This window comes from Salvelinus namaycush, chromosome 2 (assembly GCF_016432855.1).
Source record: "Salvelinus namaycush isolate Seneca chromosome 2, SaNama_1.0, whole genome shotgun sequence".
NCBI lineage: Eukaryota > Metazoa > Chordata > Actinopteri > Salmoniformes > Salmonidae > Salvelinus > Salvelinus namaycush.
In genome coordinates, this window is record NC_052308.1 from 30180380 (window position 1) to 30198852 (window position 18473).

Here is an 18473-nt window from a genome sequence, read left to right on the forward strand (position 1 = left end):
GTATCTACAGTACCAGTCAAAAGTTTGGACACACCTACTCATTCAAGGGTTTTTCTTTATCCCTTTTTTAAAATCATTTTCTACATTGGAGAATAATAGTGAAGACATCTAAACTATGAAATAACACATATGGAATCATGTAGTAACCAAAAAAGTGTTAAACAAATCAAAATATATTTTAGATTCTTCAAAGTAGCCACCCTTTGCCTTGAAGACAGCTTTGCACACTCTTGGCATTCTCTCAACCAGCTTCATGAGGTAGTCACCTGGAATGCATTTAAATTAACAGGTGTGCCTTGCTAAAAGTTAATTGGTGGAATGTATTTATTTCTGAATGCATTTGAGCCAATCAGTTGTGTTGTGACAAGGTATACAGAATATAGCCCTATTTGGTAAAATAGCAAATCCATATTATGGCAAGACCAGCTCAAATAAGCAAAGAGAAACGACAGTCCATCATTACTTTAAGACATGAAGGTAAGTCAATCCGGAAAATTTCAAGAACTTTTAAAGTTTCTTCAAGTGTAGTCGCAAAAACTATTAAGCGCTATGATGAAACTGGCTCTCATGAGGACCAAATAAATACTTCACAGCGTTCAAGTAACAGACACATCTCAACATTAACTGTTCAGAGGAGACTGCGTGAATCAGGCCTTCGTGGTCGAATTGCTGCAAAGAAACCACTATTAAAGGACACCAAAAAGAAGAAGAGACTTGCTTGGGCCAAGAAACACGAGCAATGGACATTAGACCTGTGGAAATCTGTCCTTTGGTCTGATGAGACCAAATGTGAGATTTTTGGTTCCAATCGCCATGTCTTTGTGAGACGCAGAGTTGGTGAACGGATGATCTCTGCATGTGTGGTTCCCACCGTGAAGCATGGAGGAGGAGATGTGATGGTGTGGCGGTACTTTGCTGGTGACACTGTCGGGATTTATTTAGAATTCTAGGCACACTTCACCAGCATGGCTACTACAACATTCTGCAGCGATACACCATCCTACCTGTATTTCCCTTAGTGGGACTATCATTTGTTTTTCAACAGGACAATGACCCAAAACACACCTCCAGGCTGTGTAAGGACTATTTGACCAAGGAGAGTGATTGAGTGCTGCATCAGATGACCTGGCCTCCACAATCACCGGACCTCAACCCAATTGAGATGGATTGGGATGAGTTGGACCGCAGAGTGAAGGAAAAGCAGCCAACAAGTGCTCAGCATATGTGGGAACTCCTTCAAGACTGTTGGCAAAGCATTCCTCACGAAGCTGGTTGATACAATGCCAAGCATGTGCAGAACTGTCAGCAAGGCAAAGGGTGGCTACTTTGAAGAATCAAAAATATTACATATATTTTGATTTGTTTAACACTTTTTTGGTGAATACATGATTCCAAATGTGTTATTTTATAGTTTTGATGTCTTCACTATTATTTTACAATGTAAAAAAAAACTTGAATGAGGAGGTCTATCCAAACTTTTGATTGGTACTGTATGTTGATTGGTGATACTGATTCGGACTCGTCCTTGCACTTTGAAAAGCGAAGATGTCGAGGTGAGTGAAATAAGTAAACAGCAGATATATGTTTGACGTTGTTGATGTTGTTTGATGCTGTGAAAGTTGGGGAATAGCTCTCATATTAGCAAGTCATGTCATGATAACTTGGTTGGTACAGGCGAGCACATCAGCGGTGGAGCTCGATTGATTGCTCTCTGTCTCATGGAAATAATTGCAGGGTTTAGCTGTATTAAGTCAGTTAACTATACTGAATAAAAATATAAAAATGCAACATGCAACAATTTCCTTGATTTTACTGAGTTCCAATTCATATGAGGAAATCAGTCAATTGAAGTAAATTCATTGGGCACTAATCTATGGAATTCAAATAACTGGGAATACAGGTATGCATCTGTTGGTCACAGATACCTTAAAAAAAATGGGCCTCAGGATCTCGTCACTGTATTCTTGTGCATTCAAATTGCCATCAATAAAATTCAGTTGTGTTCGCTGTCCGTAGCTTATGTCTGCCCATACCACTGTTCACAACATTGACATCAGCAAACCCGCTCGCCCACACAATGTCATACACGTGGTCTGCGATTGTGAAGCTGGTTGGACGTACTGCCAAATTCTCTTAAACAACCTTATGGTAGAGAAATTAACATTTCATTTTCTGGCAACAGCTCTGGTGTACATTTCTGCAGTCAGCATGCCAATTGCATGCTCCCTCAAAACTCAAAACATCTACGGCATTGTGTTGTGTGACAAAACTGCCTGTTTTAGAGTGGCCTTTTATTGTCGCCAGCACAAGGTGCACCTGTGTAATAATCATGCTGTTTAATCAGCTTCTTGATATGTAATGGATTATCTTGGCAAAGGAGAAATGCTCACTAACAGGGAAACACATTTGTACACAAAATGTGAGAAAAATAAGCTTTTTGTGCATATGGAACATTTCTGGGATCTTTTATTTCAGCTCATGAAACATGGGACCAACACTTTACATGTTGCGTTTATATTTTTGTTCAGTGTAGTTGGTTGTTTTGTCTTGTTTCTACCGATGTAATTCGTATGGAAATGGCTCAAGCTGCTTGCTATAGCTAGCTAACTAGTTAGTCTGTCAGGCAAGAAAATTTGTGTGTTGTAGCAAATTAGCGTCAACCTCAGCTGTCACTTTCATTAGCTAGCTATACAGACAACCAGCTAACTAGCCACCGAAATGAAGACTAGAGCAATTCTTTTTTTATCTGTTGGGCGTAGGTTATGGTTTGTCATCTTTGCTAGGTGCACATATTCATAAGCTATATATTGCCTCGTTTTCCTATTATTTGACAGCTCAGTAGATGCCCGTGCAGCGGAGCTCATATGATGAGTTGGATTTACATAGCCAGATTTACATAGCCTGCTAACAAGTTGCTTGTTTTGTCCAGTTTCTACCGATCCAATTCATTTGGAAACTGTCCCAGCTTCATAACTAATCAGCTAACTTTGGTGAACTCTGTAGTTAGTCTGTCAGGCAAGAAAGCACGAGTTGAATGGAAGAGAGAGAGAGAGACACACAGAGAGAGAAAGAGTGTGTGGGGAGAATGGTAGGCGTGTAACTGTATCACACAATTTATTATGGAAACCCCTTAAGAAGAGAGTATGTATGGTTTAGAAAAAGAAAGGAAGAGAGAAATAGTGTGAGAGGGAGAGATTATGTTCCTGACCACAATTGTATACTATTTGTTTATCCCTCTGTTACTCTGTGTCAGTGAAAATGAGGGAAGTGATGTTGAGAGTCAGGGCTCAGCAGCAAAAGGCAGGGAGGAAGAGGAGTTAGAGTTGGAGGGATAGAGATGTGGAGCAAGGAGGGAGGTGTAGCGTGAGAGGAGAGTGGAGGAAGAGAGGAAAAGGAACATGGAAAGGAGGAGGGAGAGGGAGAAGAGGACGAAGCAGAGGGAAAGGAGGAGGGAAGGGAAAAGGGAGAGCACACCCGAGAGGGGAGCCTACGTTTCTGTGGAGTGTGTCTTTTGGAGTTGTTTTTAAAAGAGGTAGGAACTTACAGTATATCTGTTCCAAAGCTTGTAATGGATTACAACAAGAAAATTGGCAGGTTTGACCATCTGGACCAACTGAGGAGCTATTACAATGTTGGCCGCACAGGCAGAAAATGGTGGAAGGATGTGTTTTGGGGGATGCTCAACATTGCCATCATAAATGCACACAGTACCAGTCAAAAGGGTTTTTATTTATTTTTACTATTTATTTATTTTTACTATAGAATAATAGTGAAGACATCAAAACTATGAAATAACACATATGGAATCATGTAGTAACCAAAAGAAATGTGAAACAAATACAAATGTATTTAAAATTTTGGATTCTTCAAAGTAGCCACTCTTTGCCTTACTAACAGCTTTGCACATGCTTGGCATTCTATCAACCAGCTTCGTGAGGAATGCTTTGCCAACTGTCTTGAAGGAGTTCCCACATATGCTGAGCACTTGTTGGCTGCTTTACCTTCACTCTGCGGTCCAACTCATCCCAAATTGGGTTGAGGTCGGGCGATTGTGGAGGCCAAGTTATCTGATGCAGCTCTCCATCACTCTCCTTGGTCAAATAGTCCTTACACAGCCTGGAGGTGTGTTTTGGGTCATTGTCCTGTTGAAAAACAAATGACAGTCCCACTAAGCGCAAACCAGATGGGATGACATATCCCTGCAGAATGCTGTGGTAGCCATGCTGGTTAAGTGTGCCTTGAATTCTAAATAAATCAGCGACAGTGTCATCAGCAAAGCACCCCCACACCATCACACCTCCTCCTCCATGCTTCACGGTGGGAACCACACATGCAGAGATCATCCGTTCACCTACTCTGCGTCTCACAAAGACACAGCGGTTGGAACCAAAAATCTCAAATTTGGACTCAAATTTCCACCGGTCTGATGTCCATTGCTCGTGTTTCTTTGCCCAAGCAAGTCTCTTATTCTTATTGGTGTCCTTTAATAGTGGTTTCTTTGTCGCAATTCGAGCATGAAGGCCTGATTCATGCAGTCTCCTCTGAATAGATGATGTTGTCACAACCTGATCTGTTTCACCTGTCTTTGTGCTTGTCTCCACCCCCCTCCAGGTGTCGCCCATCTTCCCCATATTTGGGCTGCAATCTGAGGTGTAGTTAACTCTAATGAACTTATCCTCTGCAGCAGAGGTAACTCTAGGTCTTCCTTTCCTGTGGCGGTTCTCATGAGAGTCCGTTTCACCATAGCGCTTGATGGTTTTTGCGACTGAATTTGAAGAAACTTTAAAAGTTCTTGACATTTTCCGGATTGGCTGACCTTCATGTATTAAAGTTATGATGGACTGTCATTTCGCTTTGCTTTTTTTGAGCTGTTCTTGCCATAATATGGACTTGTTTTTTTACAAAATAGGGCTATCTTCTGTATATCTTGTCACAACACAACTGATTGGCTCAAACGCATTAAGAAGGATAGAAATTCCACAAATACATTTTTAACGAAAGAAAAACCCTTGAATGAGTAGGTGTGTCCAAACTTTTGACTGGTACTGTATGTATGTGTGTATATATATATGTGTACTATAGTTTGTTTAACAAGTATATATATACACAGTTGAAGTCATACATTTACATACACTTAGATTGGAGTCATTAAAACTTGTTTTTCAACCACTCCACAAATTTCTTGTTAAACAAACTATAGTTTTGGCAAGTCGGTTAGGACATCTACTTTGTGCATGACACAAGTCATTTTTCCAACAATTGTTTACAGACAGATTAACTCACTGTATCACAATTCCAGTGGGTCAGAAGTTTACATACACTAAGTTGACTGTGCCTTTAAACAGCTTGGAAAATTCCAGAAAATTATGTCATGGCTTTAGAAGCTTCTGATAGGCTAATTGACATCATTTGAGTCAATTGGAGGTGTACCTGTGGATGTATTTCAAGGCCTACCTTCAAACTCAGTGCAGCTTTGCTTAACATCCTGGGAAAATCAAAAGAAATCAGCCAAGACATCAGAAAAAAAACTGTTGACCTCCAAGTCTGGTTCATCCTTGGGAGCAATTTCCAAACACCTTAAGGTACCACGTTCATCTGTACAAACAATAGTACGCAAGTATATACACCATGGGACCACGTAGCCGTCACACCGCTCAGGAAGGAGATGCGGTCTGTCTCCTAGAGATGAATGTACATTGGTGCGAAAAGTGCAAATCAATCCCAGAACAACAGCAAAGGACCTTGTGAAGATGCTGGAAGAAACAGGTACAAAAGTATCAATATCCACAGTAAAACGAGTCCTGAAAGGGCACTCAGCAAAGAAGAAGCCACTGCTCAAAAACTGCCATGAAAAAAAAAGCCTGACTACGGTTTGTAACTGCACATGGGGACAAAGATCATACTTTTTGGAGAAATGTCCTCTGGTCTGATGAAATAAAAATATTATTGTTTGGCCATAATGAACATTCTGTCTCCTGTCTCCTAGTTTATCACAATTCCTGACATTTAATCCTAGTAAAAATTCCCTGTCTTAAGTCAGTAAGGATCACCACTATATTTTAAGAACGTGAAATGTCAGAATAATAGTAGAGAGAATGATTTCTTTCAGCTTTTATTTCTTTCATCACATTCCCAGTGGGTCAGAAGTTTACATACGCTCAATTAGTATTTGGTAGCATTGCCTTTAAATTGTTTAACTTGGGTCAAACGTTTTGGGTAGCCTTCCACAAGCTTCCCACAATAAGTTTGGTGAATTTTGGTCCATTCCTCCTGACAGAGCTGGTGTAACTGAGTCAGGTTTGTAGGCCTCATCAAGCTGTCATCAAGGCAAAGGGTGGAAACTTTTAAGAATCTCTATAATATAAAATATAAATTATATTTTGATTTGTTTAACACTTTTTTTGTTTACTAAATGATTCCATATGTGTTATTTCGTAGTGTTGATGTCTTCTATTATTCTACAACGTAGAAAATATTCAAAAAAAGTCACCAAAAAAAAGTGTGTCCAAAATTGACTGGTAATGAACTGGCAGCTTCATTAAATAGTACCCGCAAAACATCAGTCTCAACATCAACAGTGAAGATGCGACTCCGGAATGCAGGCCTTCTAGGCAGAGTTCCTCTGTCCAGTGTCTGTGTTCTTTTGCCCATCTTAATCTTTTCTTTTTATTGGCCAGTCTGAGATATGCCTTTTTCTTTGCAACTCTGCCTAGAAGGCCAGCATTCCGGAGTCGCCTCTTCACTATTGACGTTGAGACTGGTGTTTTGCGGGTACTATTTAAGGAAGCTGCCATTTTGGGACTTGTGAGGCATCTGTTTCTCAAACTAGACACTTTAATGTACTTGTCCTCTTGCTCAGTTGTGCACCGGGGCCTCCCACTCCTCTTTCTATTCTGGTTAGAGACAGTTTGGATGGAAACCTGGTTAGTGACTGAAATACAAAAGGAATTACTTATGCGCAACTAAATTTTGAAATTGCACCTTGTGTATTCTACTATTCTAACTCTCAACAACCATGTATTTGGGAAAGAAACACTGCTTTAACTATATACTGCTGGTCACAAAACAATTTGTTTACCACTGTCTCTGAGGATATATGATTGTCCTCCCTTTTATAGGGAATAGTGTCTTATGTGCTTTCCCACTCAGATGATACAAATAAAGTGAGTTTTCCATCTTGTGGTTACTTATGGTATCACTTCCAAAATATTTCCTGCTCATACATACATAATCTCTGTTTACAGTTGAAATCGGAAGTTTACATACACCTTAGCCAAATACATTTAAACTCAGTTTTTCACAATTCCTGACATTTAATCCTAGTAAAAATTCCCTGTCTTAGGACAGTTAGGATCACCACTTTATTTTAAGAATGTGAAATGTCAGAATAATAGTAGAATGATTTATTTCAGCTTTTATTTCTTTCATCACATTCCCAGTGGGTCAGAAGTTTACATACACTCAATTAGTATTTGGTAGCATTGCCTTTAAATTGTTTAACTTGGGTCAAACATGTTAGGTAGCCTTACACAAGCTTCCCACAATAGGTTTGATGAATTTTGGCCCATTCCTCCTGACAGAGCTGGTGTAACTGAGTCAGGTTTGTAGGCCTCCTTGCTTGCACACGCTTTTTCAGTTCTGCCCACAAATTTTCTATGAGGTCAGGGCTTTCTGATGGACACTCCAATACCTTGACTTTGTTGTCCTTAAGCCATTTTGCCACAACTTTGTCCATTTGGAAGACCCATTTGCGACCAAGCTTTAACTTCCTGACTGATGTCTTGAGATGTTGCTTCAATATATCCACATAATTTCCCTTCCTCATGATTCCATCTGTTTTGTGAAGTGCACCAGTCCCTCCTGCAGCAAAGCACCCTCACAACATGATGCTGCCACCCCCGTGCTTCACGGTTGGGATGGTGTTCTTCGGCTTGCAAGCATCCCCCTTTTTCCTCCAAACATAACGATAGTCATTATGGCCAAACAGTTCTATTTTTGTTTCATCAGACCAGAGGACATTTCTCCAAAAAGTACGATCTTTGTCCCCATGTGCAGTTGCAAATCGTAGTCTGGCTTTTTTTATGGCTATCTGGGGGATATCTGGGGGGCTCCCGAGTGGCAGCGGTCTAAGGCACTGCATCTCAGAGCTTGAGGCATCACTACAGACACCCTGGTTTGAATCCAGGCTGTATCACAACCGGCCATAATTTGGAGTCCCATAGGGCGGCACACAATTGGCCCAGTGTAGTCCGTGTTTGGCCGGTGTAGGCAGTCATTGTAAATAAGAATTTGTTCTTAACTGACTTGCCTAGTTAAATAAATCTTAAATAAAAAAACCTGGATAAAATGCTTGCTCGCTAGCCTAACTTCCTTTCATGGGCAATGATGCACCAGGCCAGATAATTAACATTTGCCTAATGTGTTACTACATCTAGCTATCTGTTGATCTTCCATCCTCTCAGGCCAGGGGCACAATGTATGAATTTATTGGTTGGATTAGAATCATTGTTATAATCATTGGCCAGTACAGAGAATTAAGTAAAACCACAAGTCCAAATCCCTATCTCCATCCATAACTAATTTAGAAAAGAGATGATTTTAGCCAGCTAGCTAGCTTCTGGAGTCCAACGACACAATGAAATGCAACAAATATTTTTTTTTGTCAAAGATGTTTGGCTTCTAATGTGATGTTATTGGTGTGAATCCAAATCCAAACTGGCTTCCCTTGACACTTTTTTTGTGGTGCGCCAGGAGCATTCACAGCTGAGCTCACTCAGTTTAGCTCAACACTCATTGGCTATTATTATTGATATTTTTTATCAAGGGAGGCCAAATGCTCGCTGGCTTCCCTTGCACTCAATGCTACGAGCGGCAACAATGTCATACTATTTTTGACCAGACAGCATAGATGAGCTATACATACAGAGACAGAGGGGCGTTGTTTTGTTCACTTGGATACTTTCTCCGGTGAGATACATTCAGCCTCTTGCGAATTGAAGGACATTTATGAAACACAGAGAGATTTAAGATACATTATTTTGTATGTTTTTTCTTGGTCATTTTTGGGGGGAAGCCTGGCTTCCCCTGGCATCCTTGAATACACACCACTGGTTAGTTGTATGCCCTCCCATGCTAACACTGTGATCAGGTCAATATACAGTACTTAATGGGGATATGGACTGGTCTCCTCTAACCTACGTAATTGTGCTAGCACTGCATGGCCTAACTGCACTGCTTTCTGTGTAATAGATAGTCACAATAGATAGCTGGATGCTTAGATTGCAAACAGTTAAAATGCAGCTTCTCTCACACTCAATGTATTGTGCTATAACTGGATAAATAGATGCATCACTGCTGGGTGTCTATTTTAGCCAAGTAGTAAGGTGTGTGATGTCAGTATTGGAAATGATGTCCTGTAGTTCGACTCAGACACTACTACATGAAGATGTGCACACCTCACCTCACTAACACAAGTTGCTACTGCTTGCCTACCTGCCTGTCCTAGTTAGGAGTCAAACTGCATCATGTTGCTCTTACTTGAGTTCATTTTGTCTCAGTGTTGAGTTGGATCTGGGGAAGACGTAAGGGTCCAAGTTGATAGCAGAGTGTAATTGAATTTGACTCTTGTTGATGTATTTATTAATGACGGTGTCTATTTTATTTGATGTTCATTTAATGTATTTAATTAATTGTTTGTTACTTAAAAATAAGCAGGGTGAAACAATTTATCTTTGTATTTGTCCTCTTTTAGGAGTCCTTTACTCTTTTTCAGGGGTCCTTTCTTCAATTTGACATGCCAGATACTGTATGTTAACACCTAAAGCTAATAACAATATAAATGGAATTGATACCAGCCAAACTCAGAGTTTACTGTCAAAAACAGTATTTTTGGTGAGTGTTGTAATATTTAACACTATTATACAGTACACTGTATCTACCTAACAAACCAAACAGTCCAATATTCACATACAGTGCCTTCAGGAAGTATTCATACCCCTTGATTAAATATAATTTTTTAATTCACCCATCTACACACAATACCCCATAATGACAAAATGAAAACATGTTTTTAGACATTATTGCAAATTTATTGAAAATAAAACACAGAAATATCTAATTTACATAAGTATTCACACCCATGAGTCAATACTTTGTAGAAACACCTTTGGCAGCGATTACAACTGTGCATCTTTCTGGGTAAGTCTCTAAGAGCTTTCCACACTGAGATTGTGAAACATTTTCCCATTATTCTTTTCAAAATTCTTCAACCTCTGTCAAATTGGTTGTTGATCATTGCTAGACAAGCATTTTTAGGTCTTGCCATATATTTTCAAGTAGATTTCAACCTCTCCAAAGTGTACGAATGTGGTAATTGCACTCTTTTTGCACACTGGATGTGCCTAAAAGTCATTGTTCACTAAAAAACGACATTTCTACAACACCAAACTCTCTGAAACATTGTGTTGGTGTGGGGGGACATACAGGGGATATGGATGCCCTTGAGCGTAAGCAGGCAACGTCATATTTTTGATGCGCAAAGATATAGTCACTCGGTGGACATTCGATGTTTCCATTAAGTCATACATCATCAGATAATATTGGCAATAGGCTATATTTGTTCCTACCAACCTAAGGATTCATTTGATACCCCCCATGTAGCTATAGCACAGAGCAAATCGAAGATTACCCTGTAAGATGTTTGCTGTTTGGTGAAAACGTTGTATTAAATAAACATTTTGACTCTCGGGGCTGGTGATCAATAACGGTAGGTCACAGGCAGACAAATAAGATATCCTCATGATCTGTGGAGTCCCGGTTCTTGGTGGGTATCAACGTATTCCGTGTTTATTTTGTTTATTCTTCACAACGCTAACCGGAATGTAAGTAGCAGTCATCTTGAAATGAGGTAATCAACTCGGCCTGCCCTTATAAATTTGTATGTCCATATATGGTAGTTAGTCATACCAAGTTTTGAAGGCACTGATGAATAGCCAAGATACTCAGCTTTCCGCAGACACCCGGCTTTTGCAGATAGGGGCTACCGTTCTCATACCAGACTGAATTGAATAAAATAAATGAGCTTCACATTTTAATCTCCCAGTGTCTGTTGGAAAGCAGACTGAACCAGGTTTTCCTCTAGGACTTTGCCTGTACTTAGCTCCATTCCGTACATTTTTTATCCTGAAATACTCCCCAGTCCTTAACGATTACAAGCATACCATAACATGATGCAGCCACCGATATGCTTGAAAATATAGAGGGTGGCACTCAGTAATGTGTTGTATTGGATTTGCCCCAAACATAACACTTTGTATTATGGACAAAAAGTGAATTATTTTGCCACATTTTTTGCAGTATTACTTTAGTGCCTTGTTATAAACAGGATGCATGTTTTTAAATCTTTTTGTTCTGTACAGTGCCTTTAGAAAGTATTCACAGCCCTTGACTTTTTCCACAATTTGTTGTGTTACAGCCTGGATTAAATTGTGTTTTTTTTTTGTTACTAGCCTACACACAATACCCAATAATGTCAAAGTGGAATTATGCAGTCATACATTTAATCCAGGCTGTAATACAACAAATTGTGGAAAAAGTCAAGGGGTGTGAATACTTTCTGAAGGCACTGTACATACAACATCTACAGTATGTTACATGTGTTGAATAATTAGAGTTTTTCAGCCTTATAGTATTATAAGAAATTTTCGTTTCAAATTGGTTTGCTTGTCAACCATACAGCTGTCGGAGCTTAATTAAGAGCCAGATTGCTACAGTTGGAAAATAATCCTGCAGCAACAGGAAATTGGAATTATTATATGGATTATAATTAATGTACATGTTTGTAGGGGTTGACACATTTTACATTAGGGCAAATCAAGTCTGAAATGTTAAAGTGGAAATTAGCAACTTTAGAAGCCTTTTTAAACCTTGAATAAACTACAAGTTTGCATTTCATGCTGTGCAGGAAAATTCTCATCAATAAAAGAGTGATCAAATTAATATTCTACATCTGTATGAGGATGTGAATATAATATCTATAATATAATTTTCTATATAATCAGCCTACAATTTCTTTATACCTTCTATGAAAATGTTGTATTTTATTCCATTGTGCAAAATAAGTTAGCAAGGGTTGTCTGTTCTGTGTTCCTTTGGGTTCCTGTGTTTGAAGAGAGTGGTTGGTTCAATTTTGGTAGTCGATTTTTGGTGCTTGAGTTTAAAAAAATGTATGGTTTAGACTGTGTCTGTGAACATAAATGAACATTAATAATGATAATCAATGGGGAAAATAACGTAAATTACTTATTGAAGAATTGTTCTGTGATGATGACCAAGTCTCAGGGGTGTCATGGACATCCTACCTTGTAAGGCTGTAGAGTGATGTTATAAAACAAAGGAAAATCCTGCTGTGTCAAAAATAAATCCGTTTTCTGTATGACCTGACTCACAGGCTCTGACAGATGGGGTGACATTAGATACAATCAACTTTCAGACGATGTTGTCTATATACCTGGAGTGCTCCGTTACATCTAACCTAGATTCAGACAACAATCACTGAAGTTATTTCTTCATGCTGGCCTGAAGAGGTCAGTCTTCACCAGCACACGTCTCTCACTGGCTAATGCATTACGAAAATGTCATTGTCATTTGCCTCTTAAATGTTTCATTGCCTGGCCTAATGTGAAGTCATTTTTTGTCTAGCTGCATAAAGACATTGTAAAACAACCCCTACATGCTTGCTTTTAATTGTCTCATCTTTGTTTATTGTATTTGACCCCATACCTCACTGTTAACCAAGACGAAACAAGAGGTCCTTTTCGGGAAAATGATAAGATCTTTGAGAATAACTTCCTGATGGAACCTCTGGCTATAGTGAGATGTTTACTTTTTATTTTAGCATAATGCATAACAAGAGTAGATTTATACATGTGGCAATGCCACAAATAGGAACATTTGGGGTCTTTCTGGTGTTTAGTTACAAAAAAAGTCTTAAAATGATCATTATTATTCTAAAACTAGATTGGTCACATGCTTAAGTGCAGGTGATTTAACCCAAAATACTTTGTTCAGTGTTGTTCTTTACAGTTTTCTCAATCGCGTACATTTCTTGGAAAAACGTTGTCGACAAAACACAACAAGAACTCTGTGGCCTTTTGCAAAACAGTAAATGCACATTCAAAATGTAGGTGTCTTCTCAAAACATGAATAAATTCATCAAAACTATATTATACCGTCAAAATTGTAAATACATTCATAAAAAGAACACAACTGCCTGCAAAACGACGAACACAACCATTTTTATCTCTTGAGTCCAAGCACACAAAACTGAAAGTTAGTCTGTCTTTTAACAATTCCAATAGATCAATACATGTTCTTTACTGTCACTAAATCATGATGATCAAAAGTGGAAGTACATCTATGCAAAGGTGCAGCATTATGGGCAAGAAATGGGCCTCCTTTTATGCATATTTCTCCAAACAAATCAAATTGTATTCCTGATAAAAAGTCTAATAAAAAATGTGCACATGGTATGCAGGATTTATTCAACAGCATCATCACAATCAAATTCCATATATAAAATACATTGTCTGATTTGCTCATAGTTTTGTTGACTTTCCATTGGCATACAGAAACACAATCCACAATAGAAATAAGGAAAGGTGAATACATTGAAGAAACAACTGATATGAATGTATAGGCCTCAATCCACACCAAAGCGCAGCTCTATAATGGAAAGTCACAATGTTGGAGATTATGACACCTTTGCATGTCCGCAATATTGTAAAAATCCTAGAAATTAGACAGTCCTCATTGACTAGATCTTTCCCTATATTGTATGACACTGATGGGGTGATTTAGAACACAATTACACTTCAGATGAAAACAATTTGTTAATATTCTGTGAACAAAACACTTCTTGTGTTCACTGATGACATTTGTATTTAAAGTTTCGCAAAAGGGGTTGTTCTGAGATACGCAACTCGAGCAAGAAAATGATCCCAAGTTCGATAAATGTATTTGAGCATTTGGTCATTGCTGTTCTGCTATTGATAAGTATCAACACAGATCCCAAAAATGCTTTCACGTGATTGAGAAAAACTGTAATCAGTGCCTGTCTGGTCAATCACTGACTCAGACACACACACACGCACACGTGCACACACAGACTGGAGCTACAGGCAGAGCCAGTTTCAGTAGAGCAGTTGTTTAGCTGGCTCACCCACTCAGACAGACTGTGTTTGCATAAAGCTCAAGTGACTAGTCAAAGAGAGGAGATTATGTTGTTCTTTGTCTTGCCAAACCAGAAATGTGCCTCAATTTGAGCTGTGTACCCCTTGTGTGTGTGTGTGTGTGTGTGTGTGTGTGTGTGTGTGTGTGTGTGTGTGTGTGTGTGTGTGTGTGTGTGTGTGTGTGTGTGTGTGTGTGTGTGTGTGTGTGTGTGTGTGTGTGTGTGTGTGTGTGTGTGAATGAGAAGTCTAAATACATGTACCATTTTTTTCATTAAATAACCACTATGATGACGGTATGAACTATAAAGAGTCTATTCATCTACAGTTCCTGTTCCACTACTAGGATAACATCATCAGTTCATTAGCCTACTGTCCGTCACAGAATACCAAATTTGAATAGTTGAATTCATGCCCGAATATTGATGTACTTTTCACACTGAGAAAAACACAAAACAAAATGAAACGTTTAATATAAAATGTGATATTTTGTTTCAGTGACGCAGACAAGAGAATGCAAGAATGTTTGGCCCGTCTGTGCGTGCGCTTGTAAGGGTTCAGAAGTCAATTTGATCCGTTGACAATGTGGTCATTGTGATAGCTCTGGTCCAGCACCCTTCAAAGAAAGACTGATTAACCAGTCCAAGATACCGAGGTACAATACAGCCCTTCATGGGGAACAGCGGTGCAATGTAACTCTCAACAAGCAGCCATTTGTCAATGGTGGGCTTACATTAGCCCGGATAAGGTCTCCCTGCGAGAAGCCAGGATGCCCAAATGATGTTGAGTCTATTGTGTGTGGTTCATCATATTTTACTGGTAGGGCTTCAAGATTGTCTACAAGTTATTTCTTCAAATAATTTAGGTATAGAATTATGTAGGGATTTCTAAATATATCTCAGAAATCAGAAATCAGATTAAAAAATGATCTTGATTTATCATACTGTACTAGCATGACTAATATACCTAATATAAGCAAATGAAAAATGAGCTTTATTTACTACGAAGGATTGTTCAATAATAATCAATTTGTGGCAAGTGCTACTTTGTAGACTTGATTTACGCAGACTGTTGTAGAGTAGCCTACAGAAGGCGCATCTGCCTCTGATAGGTTCAACGACCAGTATGTGGTCCAATCAGTGACTAGTGATGATTTTACACATCAGAGGTTGAACGATTGTAAACTCTGTGTCAAACCGATGTACACTTGCCTTTATCCTATTCATAGCGTGTACTTTTGTCAATACTCTTAGCGTTTTTCTGTCAATTAAAGGAATGTATTAACCAATTGGACTCTGCTGAGTAGCTTTCTGCCTCACATAAAAATTTCAAGAGGACTCTTCAGTCGACTTTAAATGGACTTACTTTAACTGTTCTTCTCTTTGGGATACTGTACATAGCAGGGGATACGTTCGAAGACTTCACCTGTAGATTTGGACTTTTATTCAAAGGATTTCGTAGCCTAACAATTCCTGAGCAGTCAGATAATAGTAGAGTTTAGTCGATATTGTACATCTCTCCGAGCTCGTAATGTTTGATACATTTTGTCGACTGTCCGAATGAGGATGACAGGTCTCCGGCAGGTGCTCGCGCTGTGCGTCACGTTAACATGGCTCCAGTTTACCTGCGCTCAAACCCAAGAAGGTAGGTTCCGTGTCTGTATTGCGCTCGCCCTCAAATTGAGTAGGCTGCAATGTCTTTCAAATGATTTCCTAATCCCCCGATTTTATGAGCCATTATGTTTTCTATTTGACTTTAACCACAAAAATTGTACTTGGGAAAATAGTTTAATTTATGCCCAAAGTATGTTGCCTATTATTTTGTCAATAATCCCACTTTTAGGCCCAGGAAGTTTAACACTAAAAATATACATTGCTTACGAAATGTTGTTATAGGCAAAAGAAAGAGTCAACAGTGTTTAGTGGCACTAGTGCCCATATGTCCTATATGTTTTTCTCACTGTGTTAATTTACAATCAAGCTACATGCTGTAGTGTTTTTATTTTATTTTAGCAGTGACCAATCCCACAGAGTTGTGTACATAAAAGAGTCAATGGTGCATCTCTTGTGCTCACCTAAATCAGTGCTGTCAATCTGACCATAGGGAGAAAACCAGTTTCATATGTGCAGAACCTGTTTGCTGTGCGTCAGCCAACTTGCAGAACAGAGTGTGCCTATGTGTTTGTGTCTATTGTCTCTGTGCTTCTTTTGTATGTTATCGCTCTCCATGCAAGCTGCTAACAAAAAACAGCTCCTCCCTAGAAATGGCTATTTTGTCTTTCTGTCTTTCTCACTTTGCACCTCTTTACATTTTTAACCCCAGTGTCCATATGATATGGTCAAGAGTTTAAAAAAATAGCTACTCATTAATAACAAGCTTCCTGGAAACTTGTCAAATCTGTGAGGTGTATTCATAGTGAGTCAGGTATGATTGTATAGCCTCCATGTTAGAGTGAAGTGTTGTGATTTGAATCTGAACTTTGGCTCTGTACTGATGTCATCTGGCCTTAGGTAAATAAGGTGGTGCAGTGCAGGAGGAAAACAAAGTCAACAACAGGTCAGGAGGCAGTTGATAGTCAGACTGAGCCTCTGGCATCAGTGAAGGATAATAGGCAGAAGTAAATATACTCATACATGTCACGCAACTGAGGAAATATAATTAATGTAGATTTTGATCTGCATCAAATCAGTACTTTATTTCATCTGCTAGCACACTAGGCCTATACCTATTTCAATGTATTCTCTAGAGATCTATAACCCCTTATCAATATGTGGTAAACAATTTGACAAATGTTGTAAATATGTGGTAAACAGTGAATTCATTGAAGGTAAATGATGCATGGATCATATTTACTACAAGTTCATAAATGGTTTATTACACAATGGACCAGAGTTGCATCTGCATGTGCCCCAATTATTATAAGCAGTTAAATAACTCACACTTTATTTATTGAGGGACAGCTGGTCCAACATTGCAGCTATGGGGTGAAGACAGTTTTGCTCCTATCCTAAAATTGATCCAAATTTAATTTAATGAAATATAATTTCAATTTGATTGATTGATTGATTGATTGGTTGTTTGATTATTTGTCCTATATGTGACCATGGGCACTGGTCAGGCAGTGGTTTGTTTTCTTAGCCGTTGAAGATGTGGCACAGAGCTCTAGATTACAAGGCCCTATAAAAGCACTGTGTGCCATGAACTCATATCAGGGGTCAGAGATAACGATAACAGCCATGCCATAAAAATTTACCAATCACAGCCCTTTCTCAGGCATCTCTGAAGCTTGGATTGTCCTCAATCTCTTCAAGCTTGTTTTTCTTCACCCGGAACTGTGTGTGTATGTGTACAGTGTGTGCTTGTGCATGTGTGTGTGTATGTGTGCGCGTGTGTGTGGTGTGTGTTTTAAGATTTGACACTGGAGCATATTTATCCGCATCAAATCATTCTTGTTATGTGATACATGTTGTTTTCAAATGTTGATGATTGAGTGATTTCTGATAAAGATTCATTATGGCATACCGTAATGATATTATGATGCATGCACACCTTTGTAAGATGTGGATTGTTTTTTGGTTAATAAAAACAAACCATTTACCAGATCTTCAGGTTTAATTCTACAGATGTTGGAGTCATGTCTGTGAAATAGAGAGGTAGGAAACCTGGGTTATTTTCATATATTGGTCTCCCAGACTAGTGCAGTGCATGGCCACTGTAGAGGAACAGCATAAACCAGTGAATGTTTGCTGAACAAAGTTAATTGCACTCAATCACTTTTTATGATTTCATTGATTTCAATATGTATTAATAGCTTAGATTGTATGTCTTTCTTTGTAATTGCACAATACTTATCCAAACGTTGTACCCATTACAGTTAATATTTCAAAAGTTTATTTCCAAAGATTTTAGATGAGGGTTTTGCTGCGAAACGCTATACACTGAGTATACAAAACATTAAGAACACCTGCTCTTTCAATGGCATAGACTGACCAGGTGAATACAGGTGAAAGTTAGGATCCCTTATTGATGTCACTTGTTAAATCCACTTAAATCAGTGTAGATGAAGGGGAGGAAACAGGTTAAAGAAGGATTTTTAATCCTTGAGACAATTGAGACATGGATTGTGTATGTGTGCCATTCAGAGGGTGATTGGGCAAGACAAAATATTTAAGTTCCTTTAAACAGTATGGCAGTAGGTGCCAGGCGCACCGGTTTGAATGTGTCAAGAACTGCAAAGTTGCTAGGTTT

General features: G+C 38.8%; 1 protein-coding gene across 2 annotated transcripts in view; it reads left to right on the plus strand.

Annotated features, from left to right (window-relative positions):
* The first annotated feature begins 15405 nt into the window (after positions 1 to 15405).
* LOC120061323 (receptor tyrosine-protein kinase erbB-3-like) overlaps positions 15406 to 18473 on the plus strand; it is a 33660-nt gene continuing 30592 nt past the window's right edge. For both annotated transcript variants that reach the window (XM_039011061.1, XM_039011070.1), the window contains exon 1: positions 15406 to 15869. In XM_039011061.1, the coding sequence (XP_038866989.1) occupies positions 15785 to 15869 (85 nt within the window). In that variant the 5' untranslated portion in view covers positions 15406 to 15784. The remainder of the gene's footprint in view (positions 15870 to 18473) is intronic.